Source organism: Lactuca virosa, chromosome 2 (assembly GCF_052849685.1).
Source record: "Lactuca virosa cultivar CGN04683 chromosome 2, Lactuca_virosa_CGN04683_v6, whole genome shotgun sequence".
Classification (NCBI taxonomy): Eukaryota; Viridiplantae; Streptophyta; class Magnoliopsida; order Asterales; family Asteraceae; genus Lactuca; species Lactuca virosa.
The window spans coordinates 313,573,555-313,593,280 of NC_136427.1; the positions used below are offsets into that span (position 1 = coordinate 313,573,555).

Here is a 19,726-nt window from a genome sequence, read left to right on the forward strand (position 1 = left end):
GATAACACTAAGCGGTTAGGTGACCTTTATCCCACTAGTGCATACAACAGATGTGAGAGCTTTCTTCAAAACAGATTGCATATATTTGAGGTTTATAAGGGTCTTTGATGTTTTTATAATTTTAGTTTAGAAAACATATTATATCATGATTATTCCATGCATCCAATAAGTCATGTTATACTTTTAAAAATCTTATTTTATGCAAAATCAAATTTTAACAATGTTCTTTTATAAAATCTGATTTTATATAACTGACGTGATCAAATTTCAAAATTAATAGCTAGTATTAAATTTTACCGTTTGAGCGCTTAGAACATTTGTAAACCTTTTTATAAAACTTCATTTTATAAAATATGGTTTGGAGTTTGATAAGTTTATAAAATCACAATTTTAAGCTTATAATATTTTAATCGACGAAATTTACCGTTTGCTAGTTATAACGATAAAGCATGTTTATTTTAAAAATATTTTTTACCATCTTATGTTAAAAGGTAAATTTCATTAAAACTAAACTCAATTGTGATGTTATTTATGTTCAAATATTATTTATCATTTGAAACTAATTTATCAACAATAACATAATAATAACAACATAAATTAAACAACATAAACATGCAAAAACATATGTGCATAAATAAACCAATTCTTGCGAAATTTTTGTGAACCATCACAATAATGTAAAGTTCATTCCTAAATGGACATTAAGGGGCCAAAAAACTTCTACTGATGTTATTGTTGAAGCTACCACTTGAGAAAACATCGAATGTTTGCAAAAATATTGAAAACTTCTTGAAGGGTATTATTTCAGCAACATGCAACACTTCTGAAAAAAGTTGTCTTAGGACTTGCACCTTGCGAAATATGATGCAGCACTTCCCAACAACAACAATTTTACAGAAAAGGTTATGTTTGCACCTTCTATCATAAATAGTAAAAATCAACCCTTTTTGATCTTCAAAATGGCTCCATCTTCATTTCATGTTACATTTTTTTACAAAATAAATTATTTCTAAAACTAATCTATTTAATTATTACATACTATATGAATAAATAAATTATTACAACCATTTTAAACAAATCAACACATGCAACAACACAATGGTCTATGGTTAGTTTATGCACATCATATATATATATATATATATATATATATATATATATATATATATATATATATATATATATATATAGGATATAGATCCGGTAAGAAAGAAATTTTTGGTGGGAAGGTAAGAAGTTTTTTTTCTATATATTTTTTTGACGAACAAAATAAATGAATCACTAGATGATTCATTTGTAAGATGATTCACAAGAAAAAATTCCCAAAAAAACATCTTTATGATTCATTTTTAAGTAAATTAAGAAAAAAATTCACTTTTATGACAATTTTAGTGCATAACAACAAAATCATTGTATAAATGAATCATCGATATGTTTTTTTAAGAATTTTTTTCTTGTGAATCATCTTACAAATGAATCATCTAATGATTCATTTTGTTTGTTCGCGAAAAAAATATGTAGAAAAAAAAACTTCTTACCTTCCTACCAAAAATTTCCTTCTTATTTGATCTTGACTCTATATATATATATATATATATATATATATATATATATATATATATATATGTGTGTGTGTGTGTGTGTGTGTGTGTGTGTGTGCATATATATATATATATATATATATATATATATATATATATATATATATATAACACTTTGTTTTTTCTAAAACAACTTTTATGACTAAAAATGCATGTAAACTTTTGTCACCAAAAAATAACAATTATAAAGTTGTTAAAGAAAATATGTATGGATTTTTATTGCGAAGAGAAAACCATTCAAGTTTTCCAAAACCATATATTTCATCAACTTAAAAAATAGTCTAACAAAGCTTGCAAAAATGGTTCTGATACGAATTTTTGGGGTTTTATTAAAAAATAATCTAAAATAAATAGTGAAAACTATGATTTTAGCAACGGAGACATTTTGTTTGAATAAACAAAAACCATTTTGACCCATCAGTGATCATTTTGCAAGATTTAGAAAGATTAAAACAACCATATGTTACAACCTATGAAAACTTTGATTCTCATGGGAGATTGGAAGTTGATGAAGTGTGACATTAAGCTCCAATGAAGAAGCTCTCTAGAGATATCCACCAAGCAAGATTAAACTACCAAAATATGTTAGTATACACTTCTTAATAAGTTAATTTTAAGCTATTAAAACATATCCAAATAAGTCTTAATAGAAAGCAACTTATATGTCTTCAACTCTAGCACCATGTAACATACACGTTCGGTTATCGTGTTTTGTTAATAAATAATATTAAATATTATATGGTTTTGAGCATTGAATTCTAACAAGATAGTTTTATGAGAATTGAATTAAAACTATGTTTAGAATCATTTTGAAAGTACTGGAAGTCTTATGAGATTCCAATCAAAAGTCAATTATCGAAATTAACGAAAATATAAAGTCGGAAATAAGTAAAAATAATGTTTTTGAAAGTTGTAAATTATCTCGTTAGAAACGTTTAGGCGAAAACCTCATCGAAATCCAAGTTATAATGAAGAAGTTATGACTTATTGAAGATTCGCGACAGAACCGGCACAACATCGAATGACGTAAAAAGTGAGTTTTCAATAAACTACCTTTTTAGCTTTAATGATCTAAATGAAAGTCGTAGTATTCGTTAAACCGAGAATTTTCATAAAAAGAACGTCTAAATCTGACTTCCTATGAGGAAGTTATGATTTTTCTAAGAATCAGCATAGCAGTACACAACCTGAAACTCGAAATAAGGATCGAGTGATTTTTAGCCGACACAACCTAAACAAGAATCGAATATCTCATCAATAGTAGTACAATGGTAAAAATACAGACGAAAACGGACGTCGGATGAAGAAGTTATGAATTTTTAACGAACTTTTCCTGTCCCGGCCTGTTAAAAATATAACTTTAAAAATAAAATCAAAATTAGTCAAGAAAGTTGTAGAATATCATCTCACCTATGTATGGATATAAAGAACGTCAAAAAAGGAGCTCGTATGCGAAAGGTATGGATTCTAGAAGTTTGGAAAATCGGTGTACGCCCAGCGTACTGAGCCGCAATGCATTACGCCCCGCGTAATGGAGTGTACGCCCAACGAAGAGATTATCAGGGCTGTACGCCTCGCGTACATAAGGATTTACGCCCATCGTAAATCGTGATTCGACACCCTATAAATAGTGAGCAAGACCTCCGGGTTTTGTTTACAAACCCTACTTTCTCTCACTCTAAAACCCTTCTTTAGCCTACTTTTAACCCCTCGAAGTCCCGGTATCATCACCGACACCCGAAGCCCCGATGTTCCCGAGAAATCATCTTACTAGTCAAAACTCTGCCCGAGTAAGGCCCGGTTTTCAACTAAAATCCTCGGTTTCGTCACAGAAAGTCATTTTTAGAGTCGAAGTGCTGCCCAAATTATCATTTATTCCTTCGGTTATTTCACGGTGAGTTCAATATAGGGACAATTGTATGTTATGTGTTATATGTTCAATGTGCTTTCCCGTGTTATTATGATAATGAGCTATAGCTTTGACCACGAAGTGTATGACATAAGCATCACTTGGGTACTGGTATGTAGCATTTGGCCATGAAGTGTATGACATAAGCATCACTTTGGCATTGGCAGAATGCTAAGATAGGGTTGAAAGCCTGTGTAATCTAGGAAAATGATATTCTGAAACTATATTTTCTGCGCCACTTGGGCTGAAGTCTTATTGATGTATATTAAGTATTGAAATTGTTGTTTCTCATTGTTTGTAAATCTTTGAATCAGATCATCTGTTGATATGGAAAGCATGTCATATGATACATATATACCTTTGTTGTTCTTTGTCCCTCTTTGCTTCTGTCATATTGATATATATATATATATATATATATATATATATATATATATATGACATATCGTTGTAACTGTTATTGAACTCACTAAGCGTCACCCGCTTATCCCTCTCAATGTTTTAACTATTGCAGGTGATAAGCATCCAGTATAGTCATATACTGGTAGAAGATGTAGAATAGATTATATTATAGCTTTTGTATTTAGTGTATAATTTCTTGGGAAGTTATGTAATATATATATATATATATATATATATATATATATATATATATATATATATATATAATTTTGTAAAAATATTAATAGTCGGTTTGTATCCAGTCTTTTGTAATAAGACCATATATGTAAAATATGTTTATGAATATGCATGTAGCATGGTTTTTTTGGAGTAATAATATTGTAAAGTTTAGAAAGGGGTTCTTTCACACCATTTTCAAGAAAGGAAGAAGGTAGAAAGAAGATTTGATCTTTGCAAAATGGCAGCCCCAAAGAGAGTTACGTTCTCTCGGTTTTGCACCAAGAAGAAGAAGAAGAAAAGTCAAGGCCAAAAGAACTAACTCCAAATGATTTCAAGTCCTTATTTTATGTATCTTCCAATGTAGACAAAAGGTAAGACAATAAAGCAAAAGGACTAAGCTTTCTTACAAGCATGAAGTAAAGATTAAACACAGGAAAAAAAACAATCCAAGACCAAATCCAAATGTTCTTTCTTTACTTTATTTTCGGCAATAAGGTCGAAAGAGACCAAATCCAAATGTTCTTTACTTTATTCAACTACTATTTACATATATCAACTAAGTGTTTACTCAAAGTGCCCATTTATTTGTACATGTCATAAATAATCATACAATATGATATTTCACCTGTTTTTTATTCTCTTTATTATTATTATTTTCTAGAAACAGTAATTCCCAATATGTTGGAAAGATATTATTTTCATAAAATAATATTTTTCCAATTAAATACAAGTGTTGATATTTATTAATAATCAAAATTATACTAATAAATAATCAATTAGTAGTAACTTGCTATAAGGAGTGACCCTATAGGATCATATATTATTAACAATATCATTCTGTAATGACTTTTGGGCATACAAGATCTTTTATGTGCATGTGTGTATGTATGTATGTATGTATGTATGTATGTATGTAGGTATATAGGCCAAGTGTAACATATTACCAAATATTAACGATAAAACTATAGACCATATGAAAATAAATATGTTCATTTCTAAATATACATTATTCATAGATGAACATGTATGTTTAGTTATAAACATTCATGTGGTTCTATGGTTAGTTGTATATGTTTGGTTTTATATTGAATCAACAAAATATATATATATATATATATATATATATATATATATATATATATATATATATATATATTGGTAGGGTCGATTCATTGCATTTCAATGCCCAGGGCGAAATGAATAATAATTCCCCAATGTGTGTAACGTCCAAAGGTCGAGATAAATAAGAATTCTCGTATGTTCGTTTGCACGTTGCACAAAAACACATATTACAAAAATTTATAAAACAAAATCTTAAGAAACTCTTTCATTAAACAAAATCACTACTAATATAAACACAAACTTGTACAAATCACCTAAACCGATGACTTTATGCATGCTTTGAATCAACGAAATTTAAGAACACACTTTGAGCTTCGAATATTTGAAGATAACCAACATTATTAGCCTTAAAAGGTTATAAATACCAACAAAGTTGAAACCACATCCAACTATTGGTCTTCAAATTTCGTAGCTCTTAGCTTCTTAACACTTACAAATACAATAATAATAATAATAATAATAATAATAATAATAATAATAATAATAATAAAATCTATTTAAGCCTATTATTTAGTAGGAAAACCAAAATTAAAATAAACACCTTATTTTCTAGATAAACCAATTAAAATCTCATTTGTGCAGACGAAAATTACACATAATGAAATGTTCGCATTAATAATTTTTTTTAATTTAAAGAATACGGTCATGCTTCTTCAAAACAACTAACATTATATTGAAGTTAACAAATGCATTACTACTTTGTTAGGTATATTTTTATAACCATAACCTATCCAACCTCATAGTTTTAAACTACAAACACTGGTCATCAATCTCATCATCATGAATAACTTGAACTCCAAAATTTTTTTTAATTTAAGACACACACATACACAAAAGTATATAGACACAAAGATTAAAGAGTGAGAAATCATAATAGCTCTATCGTTCTTCACTTTGTAGAAATGAAAAATATTACTAAGATTCATAAGATAAAAAATTTAGAACTTAGATAAATACAAAGATTACAGAGGAGAAGAGGATGGAGATACGATTCTTGATTTATAACAAAAATAAAAGGAAAAGTGCAAAACGTAGCTAAAAGAAATCTTTTACCATTGATATGAAATATCCAATCGGTTGAGAAAGAGTGTAAAGAAAGGGGTGATTATCAGCATCAACGATCAAATTTTCTTATTTCTAGGGATATCTCCTCGTCTTCTGTAAGTACACATCGATGTCCCAATCTTTCTTTGTTTACAACATTCATAAATAGACTTAATATACGAGATCCAAAGACTTACTAGATCATTAAAACTCATCAAAAAAAACTCCTCAAAGCAAAATCATGCTTACATGAGTGAGGAGGGTATGACAATAAGTAAACATGGGTATTTTGGTGGAGATGTAATGTGCAGGTGAAGCTTGTGTTTAAGAGATGCAACATAGGATGAAGTTCAATTTGGTTCAACACTTAAGCATGGAGATCCATGAGTATCTTCACTTAGACTTATGGGGTCCCTCTCTAGTGAAGTCTCATGGCAGATGTCAATATTTTATGTATTTTACCGATGAGTACTTAAGGAAGGTGTAGGTGTACTTTCTTATGGTTGAAAAATAGACTAGGAAACAAGTCAGGTCACTCGACATATAAAATGGGTTGAAGTTCTGCAAGACTGCGTTTGACAACTTTTGCAAAAAAGAATGTGTAGCGAGGCATCGTGCTGTACGACAAACACCACATCAAAACATATTGGCATCATGGATAAACCAAACACTGATGCAGTGTGCTTGGTGCATGCGATTATCTGCTGAGTTATTAGAGTAATTCTAGGTGGAAGAAGTCAACATTGCTTGCTATCTAGTGAACAGATCTGCATCAACTACAATTGATTCTAAGACTCCTCAAGAGGTGTAGTCTGGAAAACGCTCTAATTATTCTTGTTTACTAATGTTTGGATGCGTTGATTATGCTTGTGTGAATGATCGTAAATTAGATTTGAGAGCAAGGAAGTGTATATTTCTAAGATATGCATCTGGAGGGAAAGATTACTGTCTGTGGTGTTCAGAAGAAGCAAAGATCCAAAACTCGTTATTAGCAGAGATATAACCTTTGAATCTGTTATGTGTAACCACAGAAGAGATGGTACAAGTGTTGTAGGGAATAATATGGGTGTTAGCCAGAAGGTGGAGTTTGAAACATGAATTCTATATAGAGTTGTGATAAATGCTTGATAACAAGGTGGCATCGAACAGAATAGACGTGAGGAATCCCCGTACAACCCATAGAAGAAGTGTTTGGTGATGTTGATGCCAAAAAAGATAACCTAATGGATCTTTTGAAGAATGGTTTGTGATGAACGATTTTGGAGTTGAAAAGAATATATCATGGATGAAGATTCAGAGGAAAAGAAGAGCAAGATGGTTATATATTTCTCACTACATCGAGAAAGTCTTGCAGTCATTCTATTTTAATAAATTCAAACCTGTTGGTACTTCTTTGGTGGTTCGAGGTAAATTGGGAAATCTCATTGGGAAGTGGTCAAGTGGACCTTATGACACTTGAAGGTAACACTTGATGTTTTTCTAGTGTATGGTGCTAATGCACGACATACGGACTTGGTTGGATCGATACACTCATACCATGGAAGTGATCTGGTGATAAGAAGATCATTGATGTTTGGTCTCGTTCAGAGTCTTGGTTTGAAGATGGAGAAACCTATCATGTTCTATGATAGGTTTTTGCATTCGAAAGTCTGGTACCATAGAGAATCCGGAAAACATATTGACAAGGTCGGTGCCTAGAGATAAGTTCAAGTTTTGCTTTGAATTGTTGGTTGTCTGCATGAGTTAAGTTCCTCCGGGGCATGATGGGAGAGGAAGTTATTGGTTTGTGGAGGAGTTTAGACAATGGTCAAATCAAGGTGGAGATTGTTAAATGTGACTTAAGAATTAAAGACCTGAAATGAGAGTTAGAGCATTTGACAATTCAATGGAGCATCTTGGATATGATGACACTCTTGAGTATGGTGGCACTCTTGGTTATGATGGCACTCCTCAAATATGATGACACTCTTTGAAATGGAACATCTGACAAAAGACTGGAGTATCAGAACAAGTGTCATGCACAGGATGTGCCACCAAGTGACAAGGTATACCACTCAATGGCACCCGGTGCATCATCATGAAACTTTATGCGTCGATAGTGGCACATGATTTGCTATCATGTGTATAGTTAAAGGTTTGGTCAAGGTGACCTATGTCCACAGGCAGGATGTAGGTGACATTGAACAACCATGCAATGTCTCTCATGGTTGAAGGCTGTAGAAGCAGTTGCATTGCAGAATGCAGCTTGTAATTGACTGACACCTTTCATGGACCTAAGATTGATGGGCTTGGCCCATTATAGTTTTAGGTCTGATCTTTAGTCTATAAATAAGGGTGCCTACTAAGTCATTGATTTTGTCTTGTTCTTTGTATCATGTATCCTTAATGGGTAGGCGAATCTCTGTTGGTTGTACTTGTAATCTCTGTTTGAGAACTCTGTGAATAAGAATACTTCCTTCCTGTCCGTAGACGTAAGTCACCTTGATCGAACCACATAAATATTGTGTTTTTGTGTGCCTGTGGTTTCGTAAGTTATCCACATTACTTCCTAAAAAGGGTTATCAAAGCTTGTCAAGTGTAAGGTTGGCAATAATATCGTGTGCGGGTTGACGGGTAACAGGTTGGCGGGTCAGAATGCACCAACCCGTATACAACCCATATAATTATTTGTGTCGTGGGTTGACGGGATACGGATTGGTAGGTTGGAATTTGGAAACATCAACTCGTCTAACACGTTTAGTTATACATGTCAGAATGCACCAACCAGTATACAACCCACATGGCCCCTAGTCAAGTGTTTAACACGAATAAACACGAAACACAAATTTTTAAAACTCATAGAAAGAAAACCCATGTTGTGTAGATCATATTGTGTATCAAATTGGCATGTATAATTTGGTGTCAGGTTTTTGGTTGCTACACCGTATTGGTGAATTTGTTGATGAAGTGAAACTATTGATACCAGTTGATAACTTTTTTATTTGTAAATGAAAAGGTAGAATGGTCATTTATTAATTCTCATACAATTTATTACAAAAAAAAAAAAAAAAAAAAAAAAAGCAAACATTTGGTATCCACCACGTTATCTATACATAAATCTTTTATCCATTCAACACTTAAATTGTACAGTTGATAATAGGAAAAGAAACAAACAGCAATAAAACATATTTGGTTAACCTATTGTGTTACGGCTGCATGCATTTTCCTAATCAATTTCTTGTAATGATGAAATCCAAATTATGCCTCATATCAATGCAAATGGCCTCAACAAAAGATTAATCTTTCTTAAATGCCGCTAGAGGCTAGAGCAAACTGTCAAAGGAACAGTTGACACTAGAGATAAAAGTACTAAAGTAGTAATCCAAAGAATGTATGCCATAAGCTAAGTAAACCAAAGAACACAATTACAAAATCTTTAGTGTGTATTTGATAATTAATATTACACAATGAGTTGGTGTTAGAAACAGAAATCACATGCTGACGTCAACAGCTTCAAAGTAGTGCTGATCCTAACAGCATAATGTTTAAAGCATTTCAAAGGAACAAATTACTAGCAAAAAGCAATATGAGTAGCAATGTAGCATGCCAAAAAGTTGAAAGCATTCTGTATAGTTTAAATAAGCAATATGCATGCTTTGCTTGTACATTTGAAGGATCTCAAAATTCCAAAAAGGTTACAAATAAAAGCAGTGGTTAAGGGTCATACAAAATGCTGAGTGGGGTACTCATGTTCATATGCATTGTAGTCATAGTAGAGTCTTTCTCCCTTTGATATATCCCTGTTGGCTACCAGCAACACCCTCGCCTCACCATCCACATCATATCGCACACACTTCAAATTCTGCTTCCTTCTCCCCTCTCTGTAAACAGAACAATAAATACAAATAACTTTTGCGCCTCCTAAAATTCCCTTTTAATACTTATATATCACAAGGCAAAGAGAGCTTACATGGTGTGATTGTTAATGCCATTGATGAATCGAGCAATATTGCTGCGCTTGTCAGGACAAATGACAAGACTTTTTGAAGGATGAGCAGCAGAAATAAGAGTCATGATGCTATCTCCATCATCATTTTCCCGGCTTTTTAAGTAATCAACATCTCCAACATATTCAGTGATTATTGTCCAGTCTTTGATACATTTATCAGCTTCTACAGTGAAACTGCAACAATAACATATACTATTAATCGCCTGCCTCATTAACATGAAAGGTTTAAGCACAAAAAAAAAAAAAACCCACTTACCCTTCTACAGGATCAAAAACAACCAGAAGTGGAGGGCATTCCCCTTTCCTCATCATGCTCTTGCACAGATTCAACGCCTCAGTGTCTTCTCTTGATAAAACCTGCATCCCTTCTTTCTCATAAGCAGGACGATTAGCTGACCTAGGAGCCATGCCATGAATATATGTCAGCTCATTACTGAACTCAGCTCCTGTAGCTGTCAGCGCTGTGGCTAGTGATGCCATTTGTTCTAGTCTTCTTGCAGGATCCTCACTTGGAATATATGGTAACAGTCTCCTTTTCTTCTTTGATGCCATTAAGCAACTTTTTCGCCTCTTTTTCTTGCCTATATCTACAATCATATAACAAAACAACTCTTACCAATCTTTTTCTCTAATCAACCAATAAAACATAAACAACATGAATAAATGATCTCTTATCTACCTTGACAAAATTCTTCACCTGATGTAGAGGACCTCTGGATGCGGAAAAAATCAATGATTTTTGTTTGAACCAACGGGAATCCTGGGTACAGAACAAGAAATGACATTGTTAAAGGTGAACCAATCACTTCTGGACTAAACATGATGTACACAGACAGCAATGCATATAATTCAAAGGCTTGTATCCTAGAAATTAGGGGTTGTTCCTAGTCAAGAATTTACCATGAGATTTTTTACCCTATCGGCTACCTGGATTATCATTCACATAATCAAGCGAATCAATTGCCTCGGTGTATGAGAAGAATTCCACAGGATGTAATTACATTTATTACTGTGAAGTATTTGAATCAGACAGCTGGGGCAAAGTCCTTAGATCTAGGGTTTAATTGGGGATCTTCGCATTTCAAGCTACCAGTATAAAATTGAGCATTGGATGAATCAGCATCTATGAATTAGTTCATTACTTTACAACAAAAAAACCCCTTCCGAAAAATCTTAAACCTAGACCATAACATGCAATGCGACAAAATGCAGGTCAACTGAAATTGAAAAAGAAAAAAGACATACTTGAAATGGTCTTCCGATTGGTGGAACAAGAACGACAGAACCAGGAGCCGATCGGAACAGAAGCAAGAATAGGTCTGAGGCAGAATAAGTGAAACCCTCGGTCACACTGGTCGCACAATAGGAGCTCCGATCCATAGTCACCTGACCCACATTCCTCACATTTTGTGTCGCCGTAGTCGTTGTCATCTTTATTCTTTGCATTCGATCTTTCCCTGGAAGAAGATTTGTTGGAATTCGTAGCTTGGGTCCTCCGTCTAGCAACCGCTCTCGGCCCAGACACCATCGTTTTCGAAGAGGTGAATGAATGTAGATGTAATAGGAAGATATAGAGAGAGGTGACTGTGTGTGTGTATATATGGAATAGAGTTCGCGGGAAAATCTGCGAATGGAAATCAATTGGCGCCCTAATTTAATTTTTACCGGGGTTGGACTCATTTTGGGGCTTAAGTACATTTGGTACCCCTCCCGTCCCTTCCTTTTATTTTATTAGGTTAGGTTCCAAGACAAAATTATCAAAAAAGTCATTAAATCTTATCATTCACAAATTAAAAGAAAGCTAATATAGCATTTTATAATTTAAAGTCAAATGCTAAGGCTATAATATTATCACATTTGCTGTATAATAAAAAACAAACTGTAACAATATTTTAATGGCTTATCTTAAATATTTCCGCCAGTATTCATAATATAATGTGGGTCGAACACATACGCATAAGGCCTTTTTTTGAAATTTGAAAGTTAACTTAGCAACTTTAAAGATGTATTTAACTAAAGAAGTGGTTTTTCTATTTAAAATTTTGATTTATTCATATAAGATGAAAACTATTGTACAATAAAAATAAAACATATTTTATTTTATTTGTGGAAAATGTTATCCAATTGTGCTTAATATCATATTAATGTTTAAAGTAAACCCATTAGAAGGCCCATGTTTAAGCCCATGAATTTCAAATACCCATAGGCCATAGCTGTGTTGTGTCGGTCCGAGAGACTAGAGCGAGAGAGACGGAGAGAGATGTACCTGAAGAAGGCGTTTTGGAACGAGGTACCGAAATCGGAAACCCAGAGTAGTGATAAACTGTCGGAAACGACGTCGCCGGTGACTGACCTTGTGAGCTCACTCGATGATCAGAGACTCTACAGAGAGGTAACTCTCGCACTACGAACCGGACTCCGTGACGCACGCTCCGATTTCTCGTTCCTTCGACTACATGGCCTTCGCAACATCCTCAAATTCCTTCGATCTGTTGCGGCCTCTGATTCCACCATCAATCTTTTCTGCCACACCCAAACGATTCCCGATCTCCAAGGTACTCTATGCCACTTTACCAGCCCATATTTTATCATACGGATTATATATATATTCAAATCAGGACATTGGAAATAAAAAATCTGTTTCGAGTTTGTATTTTTAGTTCATGCTTGACAACTAGTAGTTATTTCCTATCTTGTTTCACGTCTGTTAGAACCATTTTCCTTTGATTACCAAAATTACTTATTTTTATGATCTGGTTAATTGACCTTGAAAGATTTTTGTGTGGATCTGCTATACTAGCTGTCATCGATAGGATGGAAGGAACCAAAATTGAATTAGATCAATTAAAAAAATTCCATTTTCCCTACTTGTTTGTTGACCTGGGATGAATTTGGGCTTAGATATCATCTGATATGGTTATTTTGATTGGTTTACAGTAGTATGTATAATGTATGATAAAATGTAACTAAAAATCTGTCTTGTGTTATTGTGATTCTCCATAGTGGTCCCAGTTCTGTTTCAATACTCATTACAAGAATGTGAGGATCAGATAGTGAGCAATTTGGATCACATCTTCAGTGTTGAACCCTTGAAGATAAAAAGTCCTTCAACTGATGCTGAAGTTTCACTAGCACTAAGAGTCTTGGAAGGATGTTGTCTGCTCCACAAAGAGAGCACTGTTTTAGCCCATCAGTTCAAGGCAATTCAGGTGGAATCTCATGAACCTTTAATAATGATACAAAACACATGAAGCTTTTCTTATTCCAATACTCCATCACATGCAGGTGTTGATGAACATATTAGCAACACGAGGAGTACTTGAGCAAGGTGCATGCTTAGATGCTCTTATCTCAATAATGTTGGACTCATCCGTGAATCAAATGGTATGTTATATCTTGAGAGTTGAGATAGATCATAGATGGTTTAGCAATAGTAACAGGTTCATATAACGATTCTACCAGGATTTTGAGGAATGCAATGGCATTGAGGAAGTTGCGTTGATTATAGGAGACAAACAAATAGATGAGAATTTGAGGTATGCTTGTCATATCTATAATATATGATGATATTGTTTTTTGAGGATTAAAGTTATGTATGTTGTTACAGGCTGAAATGTGGGGAGTTCTTATTGTTGCTGATTGGGCATGTAAATGGGAGGGAAGGAGCACCAATGGCAGGGATACATGATGATGTAAGGCGTCTGTTGGGAGAGAAATCTGCATCATTGATTTGGGCTGCAAGCCAGTTTGGATCCACACTTGATCCAGACCAAAGACTCACAGCTCTTCACATCCAAGCTCGCAGGGTGCTTGAGTCCCTAGACCTATATTGAATTTCACCTCACAAATTCCAACATTTGTTGTAGCCTGTGTAGCTCACATCAATTGTAGATATGGAAAAAATGTATTTGTGTTTTGAATCAGATAGATGATGCTTGTGTTTGGTTTACAACAAATTGATAACTGCAGTATCTGCTCAGTTAATGCATAATGTTTTCTTCCTGTAGCTTACCCATGGAAAACTGTTGTTACCTTTACAACAAGACTATTTTTAATGTATGTATCACGTATAACACAAGTATGAAATATATCATGCATATAATACATTTTAAAGGAATGTGCTTCTTTCAACCGTTTTCTCTTCCTTATTTCTTCATTATTGGCTCTATCATTTTTGAAACATTGATTTTTGGTACTTATCATATACCAATGAGTTTTCTGTACTTACAGGTTAGACATTACCAAGTGTTAGAAGTTTTTTCTGTATTTGTATCTTTTAGGGCATCTCCTACCAAATACCATTTTTTAGTTAACACCCGTTTTGGTATAAAACTCTCCAAGTATAACACCAATATGGTGTACTATTCACTCACATCAAATTTGGGTTGAAGTTTCATATGTCAATTGTAAAAAAAATGGTAAATTGTACCATCTGAAAGGCCCAGGTAGAAAGTCAATTGTAAAACACTATCGATATTTTGGATGTGTTAAGGTTTGAACTCTGGATGTTTTGTATGAAATTTCACTCTGCAACCATTAGACTCATATTACTGGACAACCAATTGTAGTTTTTCAAGCTTGATGTTTACATAAAAAAAAAAAAAAAACTCTTGGTCTCTTCCATATAAACGGAATTACAAAGTAAAGTAGATTTTGTTAAGACCTTGACAGTGATTTTCTTGTGTGGGGACTAAGTGTATGGAGCCTACTTAGCTATCGTTATTGTGTTAATTTTGTAGATAATTAAATTTTAAGAATTTTTGTTTTTATGAATAGCTTATAATAACTAAGAACTAACTTTTCAACTAGTTTGTCGAAAGGAAAAAAAAAATATGATCGTCAACCCAAAATTGGTAAAATAGTTTGAAATTTTTAACTTGTGATCCACCAATAGTGTCTTTAAGTTCGATTCTACATTAAAAAAGTCATCAATATTTTTGGGTTTAGTTGGACCCTAATTGGCTTTTTAATGTACCTGCGACTTTTTGCACATTAGTCAAGCATGCAATATCTTCCGGCAAATCAGAATTTGATAATTAGTGTCGTCTTGATTTTTTTTAACACCGTAGCACAACTAAATTTGACGTCTGCCCCATATTGGTCATTAATTTTTTTTTACACAATTAGTCATTTAACTTATAAAATTCATATCAATTACACCGGTTTTAGCTAGGCAACCTGATGAATCAATATACTTGTCGAGGAGAGATGCTTTATCCATTTTGGAGACGTTGGGTGCTACTGCTAGGAGGGTGTAGAATTTTTGATTTAGCTTTTCTCTTTTTTGTCTCTCCGTTTCCACGTGATTCAATGGCTCTTTCCGGCCATTTTTCGATTTTCTGCCGTATTTCCGTGGTCGTTTCTCCTGCTCCACTACGAGTCGACTCTCCGCCTCTCTTCTGATTGATGGTTCTACGTCTGTTCCGATCATTAAACCACAAGATTTTACAGTTTGAGATGGGGAATAACCATACCGGAGGTGAACGAGAGCATGCCTTCTTGGGTATTTTTGTTGATGTTATCTTCTCCTTTAGTGAATATCTTCTTGCTCTCACCAAAATTTAGGAGTTCGACAGATTTAGGCTTACACGAAACGAGAAGGATCCTCATTTATACTTCCATTGTAAGATCCAAATTCTGGGAAATTCAATTCTTTGCTACCGAACAATCCTTGATTTTTCCCATATGCATCTTCTTCTGGTGTGTTCAAGGGTTTTAGGCTCCATTGGTTCTGGTGCAGGAGTGCTTAAAGCGTGAACAGCTTTTAGTGTAGTAAGAAGGAAATGCATATTCTTTTGCCAACAACGAAAATCAGTGCCTTCAAACTTATCCAACGTCCTAAATTTGGAAGTCATGTCTTTAACAAATTATATCATTGATATTCTTTACAAATCGCAGATTTTGAATGTTAGAATTTAGGGCCTTAAGAATATCAATTTACTTGGATATTTTTTGGATCGTGATTACAATTACTTTCCAAAAATTTTGATTTGACCCTATACCCTAGGGTACCACGAACTCAGATTTGGGATAATCCCAAGAATTACAATTTAGAAATCATGTCACTTCTAAATCTGAAACACAGAAAAAGCATCTTGATGTTATGTGTTCTTGAGAAACAAATCAAATCAAAAGTATGATTTTTGTGTATATATGTACCAACCCGATTTTTGGAACATTCACCATTCTTATATAGATGTAAGAAATCGGTTGGAAGTTAGTGTATGGGGGTTAAATCCATTTTGGCACCAAAAAGATGGTTAAAATATGGTTATTTAGACATAACCGAACTTGACATCGATATGATGTCACAACCTATTTTTGGCGGGAATCTGCATGGATGGACTCTTTCCTGATATAGAAATATTTGCCCATTGGGCCCTGCTAGGGGCGCTGCCCCAGACCCCCGTATTCCCGAGTTCATATTTATCATTCCGAGTGTGTACCCACACACCTTCGGTCTCGGTTAGTAAATGGAGTTCAGCCTATCTCATTATTAATAATAACTACACTAAAATATGTTGATAACACTAAAATCACCGACACTTCCTCCAACCTTCAAAAGACCAAAGCATCAACAAAGAGCTCAAATGACAAGATGAGAGGCTAGAGTTTCAAAACGGGGAGATGGAGGTTGAATGAGATGACCTAGTCTAATATTTAAGGTCATTAAATATATGAGAAACCTTAAAAACCTCGGGCATGGGGTGCAACGGCCACAACGTTGTGTCCTCCCTCTTGCCATGTCGTAGTGTCCATCCGGACACGCTTTTCATTTAAACTACATGACACTTTGTGGTCATCAACACACCACGTCATAGCATAAGGTTTTCCCCATAAGCTTTATATGTTACCACATTAAGTCTTCAACTAATGCATTTTGGAAAACAGGCGTTACATTTACAGAAAAATGTATTGAGAAATCATCTATTTTAACCATTAGTGATTACCTTTTGTTAACGAACTTTCTCAAAAAAATTTAAACTTTCATATCTTTAAAAACAACACTAAAATCAAGATTAACAAGATCAAAATCTTACCAAAAATTATTTCATGTTTTATAATATCTTGATCATAAGATCCTATCAAAATGAATTAGTCTCTAAATTTACTTGGAAAGTTTTGTTTGTACAATACTCATTATACTTTGATGATTATTAAGACATGATAGTAGAATCAACTTTAACTTCTTAACCAAGAACCATAATTTTTGTTATTGTAAACCAAAAAAATTAGGAAGATGTGACATCCTCATTTTCATGGTCATTTTAAAACTTTTTATTTATGCTTATTTAAAACAGTTTTTATTTATAAATGCGGAATTTGGTCTCGTAAAAGTATTTCTGAATAAATGTTTTTCATTGATTTATAAAAGTTCGGGATGTCATAATTGATACAAAACATAAACATAAACAGGCCTTATAGTATCTTAGACTATCAATCTACATCTCCTTGAATCTCTCATCATTCATGTAACTTTGTACCGTTACCTATGATACAAAGAAGCTTAGTGGATCAAGTTGGGAAACCTGGTGAGTACATAGGGTTTTCATGTGATAACCGTCAAAATTCGAGTCGGTTCTAGATTTGACTAAACTTAGTTGCACATATAGGCACGACACATACTAGACTTAGTAACTAGATTTCACATTGGTATGTGAATTCTACAACTACTTAACTGTGGAGACTATCCATATTCGGGTCACTCTTTGACTCGAACACCTTTTCATGAATCATATACACACATCATGCACTTGACTTAAAAGTAGAAATTAGGTCAAAGTCTCATAGAAACTTAAGTCAAAGTTGAAGACTAGGACTAGTATACTCGATTCCTAAATTTCGCTTGAATCTCGAAACCACTACATAGAATGCCAATAAATCGATAAAAAAAATTACAAACATTATTTTTAACTAGAAAAGAGTTATGAAACTCTAACATAAATTGAAATCTCAAATAATTCAATTTATTTTGATATCTAAATATTTATTAAATCTCAAGACCCTAAAACCCCTAAAAACTCAAATTTATAAACTCTAACACCTAAAAATCCATAAAATTTGGTATGGACTTTATAATATCAATTTAAAATAACTCAAATTAGTAAAATATAACCAAGGAGAAATAAAATTTAAGTCATTAGTATTTAACCTTATTTTCTAAGCCAAAAATCAAGGTTTTGTGAATGAAAATTAGGATAAGGTGCATATTTTATAAAAACTTGATATTTTTATAAAATAAAGTTATATTTTATAAAATTTAAAAGAGGGAGACCCTCTCTCCATTCAAAATTCGGATTCCTCTCTCTCTCTCCTCTCTCTCCTCTTCCCAACACACTCAATCAATTCCCCTCAACACTCTATTTCTCCATACTTCACTTTCTCTCTCACACTCCCTCACTTCATTTTCTCTCTATTCTCTCTTCCTCTCTCCATCAACCATGAAATTCTCCAGAAAATGGGTCATAGAACACACCTTGAACTTTAAATATTAATCATCTTGAGGTGTTCTTGAAGGTAAAATCGATTTCTACTTCACCATTCCTTCAAGTTTTACTTGTTTTTCATGGATTTTCTCCATCTTCTACTCCATTCTATTGTAAAATCATGAACACTTGCACCTACTCACGGTTTTGATGATGATAGTGGTAGGATTTCATCCAAAAACAACATGCATGTTGTAGATGGTGAAGTCCCATGACCTAAACCTAAGTCGAAATCAAGGAAATACACTTTTCTACATGTTTTGGTGGAAAAACACCACATGCATCCAAATTTTTCTTTCAAAAACGAATTTTGAACATTTCAAACTCATGAATGGTCTTCAAACCAAAATGCATGTGATGATCTTCAAGCTTAGATGCTAGATGATCAAAGTTTGTTGTTAAAAGCTTTCAAATATGTTCATTAAGGATTTATTCTCAAATAAATACCTAAAACTCTTTTCTGATCAAATACGATTTTTTCAAGAATCCCACTAATAAAATAAGATGATCTGTAAGTTTTCAGAAAATAATTCATTTTTCTCGAATTATTATAATTATTGCAATAAAATAGGGCAATAAATCATATAAAATAGTTTCTGAGGTCCATAAATTCTAGATAAATTCGTGGATGACCCCTATGGTAAATAATGATCTCTCATGAATGTTCATCGATTTTTGTTACTGTTTAGCATGGTTTTGAATTTTCTTTATATTTAGCTCCAATAAATCATAAAACCACTTTAGGAAATGTGAAAATATTATCTATTATTTTTCGAAGCTTCTAACTTATGTTTAAGACTCAGAAAAATATTTTGGGAAGTTTTCAAAATGTATATCTATTTTTCCATGATTTTTGTGTTTATAATGGACTAAAAACAGGAAAAATAGTTTTTCTCATCCAAAATTCATGAAAATTTACCAGAACACCTTACAATTTATTAGGATGCTACATAAA

General features: G+C 33.2%; 2 protein-coding genes and 1 pseudogene across 3 annotated transcripts; 1 reads left to right on the forward strand and 2 right to left on the reverse strand.

Moving 5' to 3' along the window:
* Window positions 1-9,880: 9,880 nt before the first annotated feature.
* Window positions 9,881-11,930, reverse strand: ATXR6 (TRITHORAX-RELATED PROTEIN 6). Of its 2 annotated transcripts, none has more exons than XM_079081320.1 (5): window positions 11,531-11,930; window positions 10,983-11,045; window positions 10,542-10,872; window positions 10,247-10,459; window positions 9,881-10,157 (listed from the first exon to the last, which is right to left on the reverse strand). In XM_079081320.1, exons 1-5 carry the CDS (start codon window positions 11,811-11,813, stop codon window positions 9,998-10,000), a joined length of 1,050 nt encoding a protein of 349 aa, XP_078937446.1. In that variant the 5' UTR covers window positions 11,814-11,930; the 3' UTR covers window positions 9,881-9,997. The 2 variants fall into 2 exon arrangements, with proteins under 2 accessions (XP_078937446.1, XP_078937445.1); XM_079081319.1 differs by having other exon boundaries at window positions 10,965-11,045; window positions 11,531-11,928.
* Window positions 11,931-12,495: 565 nt separating this feature from the next.
* On the forward strand, window positions 12,496-14,416 carry ISI1 (binding protein). The gene is made up of 5 exons (XM_079081321.1): window positions 12,496-12,840; window positions 13,289-13,494; window positions 13,571-13,669; window positions 13,748-13,821; window positions 13,893-14,416. Exons 1-5 carry the CDS (start codon window positions 12,546-12,548, stop codon window positions 14,116-14,118), a joined length of 900 nt encoding a protein of 299 aa, XP_078937447.1. The 5' UTR covers window positions 12,496-12,545; the 3' UTR covers window positions 14,119-14,416.
* A 1,000-nt stretch (window positions 14,417-15,416) lies between these two features.
* Window positions 15,417-15,895, reverse strand: LOC145158799 (transcription factor MYC2 pseudogene; annotated as a pseudogene).
* Window positions 15,896-19,726: the final 3,831 nt, after the last annotated feature.